The sequence below is a fragment of the Cariama cristata genome, unplaced genomic scaffold (assembly GCF_000690535.1).
Source record: "Cariama cristata isolate BGI_N322 unplaced genomic scaffold, ASM69053v1 scaffold44906, whole genome shotgun sequence".
In the NCBI taxonomy this organism is placed as follows: domain Eukaryota; kingdom Metazoa; phylum Chordata; class Aves; order Cariamiformes; family Cariamidae; genus Cariama; species Cariama cristata.
The window spans coordinates 6,506-15,708 of record NW_009623562.1 but is presented as its reverse complement, the minus strand read 5'-3'; the positions used below and the strand labels follow the sequence as shown (position 1 = coordinate 15,708).

At 49.8% G+C, this 9,203-nt stretch overlaps 1 protein-coding gene across 1 annotated transcript; it reads left to right on the top strand.

The window, feature by feature from the left end:
* Positions 1-1,604: 1,604 nt before the first annotated feature.
* Positions 1,605-7,264, top strand: OTOP3 (otopetrin 3). The gene is made up of 6 exons (XM_009702767.1): positions 1,605-1,995; positions 3,083-3,219; positions 3,971-4,029; positions 4,669-4,787; positions 5,421-6,352; positions 7,094-7,264. The coding sequence occupies exons 1-6, from the start codon at positions 1,605-1,607 to the stop codon at positions 7,262-7,264; spliced, it is 1,809 nt and encodes a 602-aa protein (XP_009701069.1).
* Positions 7,265-9,203: the final 1,939 nt, after the last annotated feature.

The following is a 9,203-nucleotide window of genomic DNA, read 5'->3' as shown; positions in this document are numbered from 1 at the left end:
CCTCCCTGGAGTGAGAGCACCTTTCCATACACCAAATCTATAGGGAGGCTGACCTTGCCCGATTGCTGTATACGAGCAAGGGGATTTCTCTCTCACGGGCAATACAGTCCTACCGAGATTTTTCCAAACGCTAGGCAGAAAAGCTCCCAGGCTCTGGCTGACGATCTGAGCCAATCCCTCAAACTCCTCTGTGTCGGTGTGCTCATGGCTCTGTGCTTTTTCCTCTGTGCTACAAGTAGAAAAAGAAAGAAAACGGGGTATTAGCTTTGTCCCAATCTCAGCCTGCCTGGGTGGGACGTTGGATTTTTTCCCAGCCGCTTAGATCAAGACTTACAGATGCTCTTTTTATCCTCTCCAGCTCTGCCACAATTTGTGCGGCCATACGAGGAGTCTGGTGTAACTCACTCAGCCCAAAATCACAAGGAAGAGGTTGGACCCATCAACCAAAACCAAACAGCTCTGAATTTTAGAGCAGGTCTGAGCTTGCTCTGTGTTTCCACCTAATCCTTACGGTAACAAAGGGAAAAGAGGAAACCTGAACCCAGGGCTGTACGGGGAGGAGGTGTGAAAGGTGAGGATGGAAGTGTTCGGGCATCTCAGGTCCCAACAGCCCCGAGTGCTGGTGGGGCAGGGCAGGGCAGAGACACCAAATACCCGTTTTCATGACAGGAGTCAGCAATGTGCACTCGCAGCCCAGAAGGCCAACCGCATCCTGGGCTGCATCAAGAGAAGTGTGGCCAGCAGGTCCAGGGAGGTCATTCTGCCCCTCTGCTCCACTCTGGTGAGACCCCACCTGGAGTATTGCATCCAGCTCTGGAGCCCTCAGCACAGGGAGGACATGGACCTGTTGGAGAAGGTCCAGAGGAGGGCAACGAAAATGACCCGAGGGCTGGAGCACCTCTCCTATGAAGACAGGCTGAGAGAGTTGGGGTTGTTCAGTCTGGAGAAGAGAAGGCTTTGGGGTGACCTCATTGCACCCTTCCAATACCTGAAGGGGGCCTATATGAGAGATGGGGACAGACTTTTTAGCAGGGTCTGCTGTGACAGGACAAGGGGTAATGGTTTTAAACTAAAAGAGGGTACATTTAGACTAGACATAAGGAAATAATTCTTTACAATGAGGGTGGTGAAGCAGTGGAACAGGTTGCCCAGAGAGGTGGTGGAAGCCCCATCCCTGGAGGCATTCAAGGTCAGGCTGGATGGGGCTCTGAGCAACCTTATCTAGTTGGAGATGTCCCTGCTCACCGCAGGGGGGTTGGACTAGATGACCTCTAAAGGTCTCTTCCAGCCCAAATGATTCTCTGATTCATGCAGGTGGCTCTGGACAGCTTTTGGCAGAAGGGCCTTTTCCCAGTGCCCTACAATGACCCTGTCCAGCAGGAAAGTTTGAATGCCTACCCTGGGCTAAACACCAATCTCTCTTCCCCCTCATCCAGTTTCTGGGGAGGGAAGGGGAAACTGCAAAGCAAGGAAGGGAGGTCACCACACAAGCGGCTTTTACAGCAGAGCACACGGCCTCTAATCTCAGCACGTCCCCCACCATCTTTCTTACTTTAAACCTCCCCTTTGTTCAAGGCAGCAGGTGACCCCCAAGCAGATGCGCCATGTCTGGTGACAAAGTCTCAAGGCAAAAGCCCTGCCATCACTGCAAGAGCAGGTCAGCATCGGTCCCACCAGACACCTCCACGATCCACTATGAGAAGTCCTGGCTGTACCGTCACTGCTCTTCAGTGCAGCAGAGGGACAGGCAAACTCAGAAAGCTGGGCAGCTCTTCTCAGGGTTGCTGGCCATGAACGTGGTGTTTCTGGGCAGCGCTTTCATCAGTAGTATGATTTTCAACAACGTGGCCATCACACTGGCAGACGTCTGGATCCTGCTCTCCATCCTCAAGGTCTTGTGCCTGTGCTGGATTATCTACTACCTGCTGGGCACCAGTCGGCAGCCGCACGCAGTGCTGTACCGGGATTCCCACGCCGGCCCAATCTGGATTAGGGGTAAGTTCTGCTTTTACTTATAATCTCACGCCTTTCTCCTCTTTCCAGTGCTTGGAAGATCAATTCTTCCCCTACTGCTAAAAGAGCTAGAAGCCACAGGAGATGTGGCTAGGGCATCGGGAATGTCCCAGTCCCCTGTCAGCTTGTGGAGCGAGGCTGGGGGAAGACCAGGGCATGGTGGACGCCCCAGAGAGGAACCAGAGCAGCCAGGAAAGTCTTGAACTTGGTTTTCCTTCAGCCTCCAGTCCAACTTCGCTCTGCCGTTCCTTCCCAAAGTGCAACCCAGCAACAGAGCACAGTGGGAGAGACATAGGAAAGGTTTTAGGCATGACCATTTGTCAAAGTGAGAGGAGAACCACCACGTTTGCCCTCCAAGGACATCAGCAGCCCCATGCCACCCTCATCCTTCTTTAACATCACAGCAGCCTTGTTTCCAGGGGAAGATTCCTGCCCGGTGAATCACATCCCAGTGACACCCAGGCTTTCCCAGGAGATTTCCCATCAGTAGTTGCCCCACTTTGTGAAATGACCCTTCTCCAAGCAGCCCTGCCTCTGGTCTATTATGGAGCTTCTCATTAGTGCACGGTCTTGTTAACTAAGCATGGAGAATTAAAGGAAAGAAAGCTGCAAGGTACCTGAGTACCTAAAGCTGCAGAGAGGTGTCCAAGGAGAAAGGGAGAAACAACTGAAGGGTCCTAAGTTCTGCAGATTGGTGCTACCAAAAGCCTTAGCAGACCTGTGTTCATCTCGGGTTTTCTCCACAAGGCAGAAATCATCTCTCGCCATTAGCTTACCTCTGTCACTCCAGATTGCGCAGAAAAGGCAAAAACCCCTGTTCCCGCCTTGTATCCAAGCATAAGAAAATACCTTACATTGTCTTAACACCTGAAACCAGCCAAAGCATACAACCACGTTCAGGAAGAAGGCTCCCCTTTGTCCCCTTCTCTCAAAATCATGAGACTTCAGACCAGAAGGGCTTCGGCTCCACCCAAATCCAAGAAGCGTGAGGTCTCCAGTCCCCAGCCAGGCTCAGATGCTCCACAGACATATCTTTGTTTATTTACCGGTGCTTTTGCTGTTCGCCTAGGGTCAGTGCTGCTGTTCGGCAGTTTCAGCGTCCTCTTGAACGTCTTTCAGATCGGCTACAGCGCAGTTCTCAGCCACTGCAAATCCAGGGTGGAAATTGTGTTCCCCAGCATCGAAATCCTTTTTATTTGCACCCAGGTACCGCACGTTACCCTTCTAGAAACGCGCTTATTCTCTGTCCCATTCCCAGGAGCCCAGGGGGTGGGGGGAAGTGGGAAGACTTGGGAAAGTGGGTGCATGTGAGGAAATCTCATGAGCGTTAAAGGCATTAAAGTACTACACGCCATTTCAAATACCACCCACACTCCTCATGTGCCAGAGAGAAAAAGTAGTAAGGTTCAGAAAGAAATCACTCTTGCGATACCTGACATACTGCGTGATCCAAGAGAGTTTGTTTCGAAGCATCAAAGTAGGGAGCGAGGAGAGGAAATTTCAGATTTTGCCAGAGTTATCTTTTCCCCAGTCTGAGACCCAGCCTCTCTATTAACACTTCCCCCCAACAAAACCTTTTGCATACAAAAACATCTGATATCATTTGCAACTTGTCGCTCTGGTACCAACCCTCTTCTTTCCAGACCCAAAGCCGTATTTGGAAAGTCAACTAGTTCCCATCTCAGCAGCAAATGCCCACATATATACAAGACAGAACAAAGCAGATCTCCTAGATTGGCATTAGGTGCAGGCACACACACGCCGCAGTCACCCAAAGATGCCAGCACACGCCTCAGCACCAAGATGCAGGTGCACACATGCCCCCGCGCCACTTGCACGGAGGCAGGTTCGCTCCCACTCGGACACGTGCCTTCTCGCCTGCCTGTCCCTTCCCACCACACGTGCAGCCCGCTATCACCTTCGCCCTGCTCACATCATTATTGTTATCAATTCGCAGGCTTTTTTCCTGTGGCGTCACTCTAAGGATTGCATTCAAGTCCAGCACAATCTTACCAGGTACAAAGTGAGCGTGGGGGGGGGAAATCTGCCTTCTGCTCCTCTAAAGAAGCTCTTCTTTTCTGTCTGCTTACGATCTCCATTATTGCTGCTAGAACTGTCTTCATCTGATCTTACACAGACTCTCTGTATTCTGCACCATGCGCCATGCCTTGACCAGACCCACCCTCCTTCCATTGACCTGGGCTCCCCACCTCCCTTCGGTTTTCACTTGTGCCTTAAACGGCTGCAAAGTTTATTGCTTCTTCCTAACCCCAAATACCTTCCTGCCGCACGGACCTGGGACCAGTTCATTGACTGGAGGATGAGGTGGAGTGGCCTCCCTATTCCTGTTACTGGGAGATGTCTCAGCCTTCCCTCCCTCAACTGCATCCAGGCTTAGACCAGTTTCACCAGCAAGCCCGGCACTGCCTGCTCCGCTCTTTTGCAAATGGCCAAATGGGAACGTACTCGGTCATATTTGTGTGTGCAAAGTCACGCACCAACGGGCGAACGCAGAACAGGCACAAACGCACCGTGTTTGCATCTGTGCGTGGGTAAGCGAGAAGCAAAGGCCAGCACCCCACGGCGGGTGGACAAACAGGTTGTAAACCATCTCCACGGGCAACATACTGTAAAAGTGTCTTTCTCTTCTCCCAGGTGTGGGCTGATGTTGACCATAGCCACTAACCTGCTCCTCTGGCTCTTGGCCGTGACCAACGACACCATTCACGTGGAGATTGACTCTCAGCTGCGTGCGGTGGAGCAGCGATTTGCAGGCAAGGCTCCTTTTTCACATCCCTGTTCGTGTTAGGCTGACATAAATGACTTCTAGGGAGACAACAGCTCTTGACCTCAGTGATTCACATATTACCACCAGCTCCCCCAAATCCTGCAACTTCCCTATTATTGGAGGTTGTCTTGAGGAGATGGGCTGCAAGGGGAGAACATCTTCACCTGGGGGGGTGGATCTGCTATGAAACCCTGGAACTGAGGGCTAGGAAAGGAAAAGCCCACCATAAATTAGCATTTTTGCTCACATTTACCTGTCAACTGCAAGGAAAAAATTGCCAGGCTAGAAGAGACTCACGTAATTGCTGTGCAGGGTGGAGGGGAAGCTAATATTCCAAGGGTAGTGATAGAGGAGGCTTCGCTGTGAAGGAAGGGGTGTCTCTCTCATCCAGCACCTACGGTGTTGACCAGAAGGAGCATTGCGTATTTGGGAAAAGACATTTGCTAAACCGTGTTATTCCGAATCCTCGCAACCTTGGGGACTGAGTGGTAACCACTGCTGATCACTGCTCCTGACGCAGAGACAGATGTTGTCCCTGCACACAAGAAACTCCCAAAGATAGCCATGAAATCCAGGCCATCTCCCTCTTAATTGTTGCCTCCTTCTTCTCATGCTCCAGGCAACGAGACTACCTTGTGCACATGCCCAAACACAACCATCTGCAAAGTCTTCCAGAAGGGCTACATCCTGCTCTACCCCTTCAACACCGAGTACTGCCTCGTCTGCTGCTCTGTGCTGTACGTCATCTGGAAGAACGTGGGGAGACGCATCAGCGACCACCTTGTCCCTCACACCAAGCCCAAGTTCAAGCTCCAGGGGGTGGTCCTTGGGCCACTGCTGGGTGCCTCCGCTGTAATCATTGGGATCTGCATCTTCATGATGTACCAGATCCAGGCCACCGCCTCAGCCCCTAGCCGCCAGGTCTTCGTGATGTATTATTCCTACTACATTGTGCTCCTGCCCCTAATGAGTGTGGGTGCAGTGATTGGGACAATCATCCACGCCTTGGAAAAACGGGAGCTGGACACCCTGAAGAACCCAACCCGCAGCCTGGATGTGATCCTGTTGATGGGAACAGCCCTTGGCCAAATTGGCATGTCCTACTTCTCCATTGTTGCCCTTGTGGCCACTGACCCAAGGGACCTGTTGAACAGTCTCATCCTGTCCTATTCTGTCCTCCTCATCTTTCAGAACATCACCCAAAATGTCTTCATCATTGATGGTCTTCACCGGCAGCCCTTTGTAGCAGCAATTGAGGCCAAACACACAAGACACGCTGGGCAGGACACAGTGGCTTCGGAGCCACCTGGTGAAGAGGGAACCGTGACAAGCAGCAAACAGGAGCACACACAGATGTCTGCCGGCAAAGAGGAAGAAATGAAAGAAGAGGAGAATCACGAAGCCTACAACCAGAGACGAATGAGCATGCTGGAGCTGGGACAGGAGATCCGGAAAGTTTCTCTGACCTATATTCATAACTACTCTCACCTGAACTGGAAGAGAAAAGCATTAAGGGAGATCTCATTCTTCTTGGTTTTGTGCAACATCATAGTAAGTATTGCTCTCTCTGCTACATCACAGCTTGGCTGAGCCGTGATGACCAGTGATACAGACGTGCTCTCCTTGTCTTTCTCTCGGGCCGCTATTCCAGACAAGAAACCTTTGCCCATCAAGTCTCAACCTACTGGTGAGGCAAGACAGGACTGGTTTTGCTGTTAATACCCCACTCTCATAATTACAAGGTCTCTCTTTTAACCTGAGTCAAATATGGCTAAGTTTCTTGGGTGTAGGAAGGAGACAGCTAATAAATCCTTATGTGCCAAACTTCCAGCCTCTGAAAACTTACCAAACTCATTAAGGGTGTTTCATGAGATAGGTGGAGAAACAAGAGGCACAAGCAGTGAGTCTTTGTAAACATGAATCTCCAGGATTGAAACTCGCCCAATAAAGTACACTGTCCTCTAGGATCTTGAATCAACATGGATCTCACTGCAGCCTTAATCCATTGAAAACAAATTGACCACGGGCACATTGAAATTGTGTAGAAAGATAAAGTTGGCTGGGGCAGCATGAGCCTATCATCAGGTTGCCAGGAATTTGACAGGATTTGACTTCTAGCAAGGAGTCAGCAGTGTAACTAAGGAATTTTCCTTGTCTTCCCTGGCAGGGAGACTCCTCTGAAACTCTTGAAATATTTCTACAACCACTTGAGCCAGTGCTGAGATTAGAGTGCAGGTAGGAGACAGTTTGTCATCCTCTGACTTCTGCTCTTTTTCCCTTACACCTCTTTAGCTGTGGGTCATGCCCACATTTGGGGCTCACCCTGCCTTCGAGAATGGACTGGAAAAGTCATTTTATGGCTACTCCACCTGGTTTGTGATCGTGAACTTTGGCCTCCCACTGAGTGTGTTCTACCGAATGCACTCCGTCGGGGGACTCCTGGAGGTCTATGTCACAGCCTGAACCAAGCTGACTCCCCACTCCAGAGGCTGGGGTGAAACAACGATGCTGAACAAAGATGCAGTAAGCAGCGGACATGCACATGGAAGCATTTCAGCTTTTTCCCTCTGGCTTCTGCTTTGACTTCTCCTTGCACAACATCTCCAGCAGTTTCAGAAGAAAAGGAGGTTGTTTAATATTAACATTTTTTCACAACAGAGAATAAACTCAAAGCCCATAAACTGCCTTACTGCTCTAAGGAAGCACACATGCTGGTACTTTTCAGTAGTCTGCCAGTGGATGCTGTATAGTAGCAACTAGGACTTTACCAGCTCCTATTGAAATCTTCCAAATAAAAGAATGCAGGTGCAGCTTTCAACAAAAGCAGCAAAGATTGACCTACCCTCCACGGAACTTCAAAAGTCCACAGTCAAAACCCACCAGCCCCATCACTGCTCACCAACCCACCACCCTGCAGCACAGAAAAGACCTATCGGGACCAGCCACGCTAGAAGCACATACAGCCACAGTCATTCAGAAACAAACCAAACGTACGCTTTTTATGTATAATTTTCAAAAATATGCTGGTGGCTGCTTTAATAGTCAGAACAGGGACTACTTCTGTTTGTTCCTGGTGCTGACATCTGGCACATCAACTTGTGTGAGTCCCGTAGGACCCAGCCCCACTGAGTGCCAAGCTCTTGCAGCTCTCAGTACTGAAGAGCAGGACAGGTCTTCAAGACCTGCACCGCTTCAGTGCATCTTTTCCCATTATTGAAAACAGCAGCTGTAACACAGATCCATAGAATCATTTGGGCTGGAAGGGACCTTTAGAGGTCATCTAGTCCAACCCCCCTGCGGTGAGCAGGGACATCTCCAACTAGATAAGGTTGCTCAGAGCCCCATCCAGCCTGACCTTGAATGCCTCCAGGGATGGGGCTTCCACCACCTCTCTGGGCAACCTGTGCCAGTGCTTCACCACCCTCATTGTAAAGAATTATTTCCTTATGTCAAGTCTAAATCTACCCTCTTTTAGTTTAAAACCATTACCCCTTGTCCTGTCACAGCAGACCCTGCTAAAAAGTCTGTCCCCATCTCTCATATAGGCCCCCTTCAGGTATTGGAAGGGTGCAATGAGGTCACCCCAAAGCCTTCTCTTCTCCAGACTGAACAACCCCAACTCTCTCGTCAACATCATCTTGCCTTACTGAGAATAAACACTATTTGTCCTTACAGGCACTCACAGAGTCTCAAGTGAGAAGCACTACAGAACTACTATGGCCAATCTTTACTTGGCGCTACTCGCACGCAACGTTATCCTCAGTGTGTACTAGCAAAGGTCCCACCCTCGCACACAGAGCTAGTTCAAGAAAGAGCTACTGCCAAATCGACTGTGAATCCCTCTCTACCCCAGCACTTTGATTTTCACTGATGCTTTGCACACCCACAAACATTTCACAAGGTGCACTGTGCATAAGGGAACACGTTTGCACAGTGTGGTGCCTGATCAAAGACCCATTACTACCTGTTCCATAGGAGATGCTTGCTTTGAAAGCACAGGGGAAAGCAAGGGGGCTTGCGACTATGGGTCCCAAATACAGAGCCTGATGAATGGAAATAAAGAGAGATTGAATTTTCATATGAATCTTGTGAAATATCTGAGTCTGCTTTGCACTCACCGAAGACCAGACTCAAAGTCAACTGACATTAACTTACACCACTCTTGCATTCAGAGGTTATATGAGATTCAAGGACAGGCCTTGTTTTACAATCAATCAAAATCTTTCATGACTCTTAACCAAGGCCAAAGTAGCATGGTACAAAAGGCATCTATGTTATTGCTTCTGTTCCTCTCTAAATCAATCCCAGAAGCAGTGTGGGTTTAGGATCAGAGCCTATTTATGGGGGTTTTTGTGATCCCCTAGAAAAGCAAATTTCCCAAGGCAATAACAGTGATGAGAGC

Bases quoted from the DNA above. Each gene is read 5' to 3' on its own strand.
- OTOP3 (XM_009702767.1), top strand. From the start codon at position 1,605: ATGTCTGGTGACAAAGTCTCAAGGCAAAAGCCCTGCCATCACTGCAAG. The intron at 1,996-3,082 runs GTAAGTTCTGCT...CTGTTCGCCTAG, and splicing joins CGGCCCAATCTGGATTAGGG to GGTCAGTGCTGCTGTTCGGC. The intron at 3,220-3,970 runs GTACCGCACGTT...ATCAATTCGCAG, and splicing joins TCCTTTTTATTTGCACCCAG to GCTTTTTTCCTGTGGCGTCA.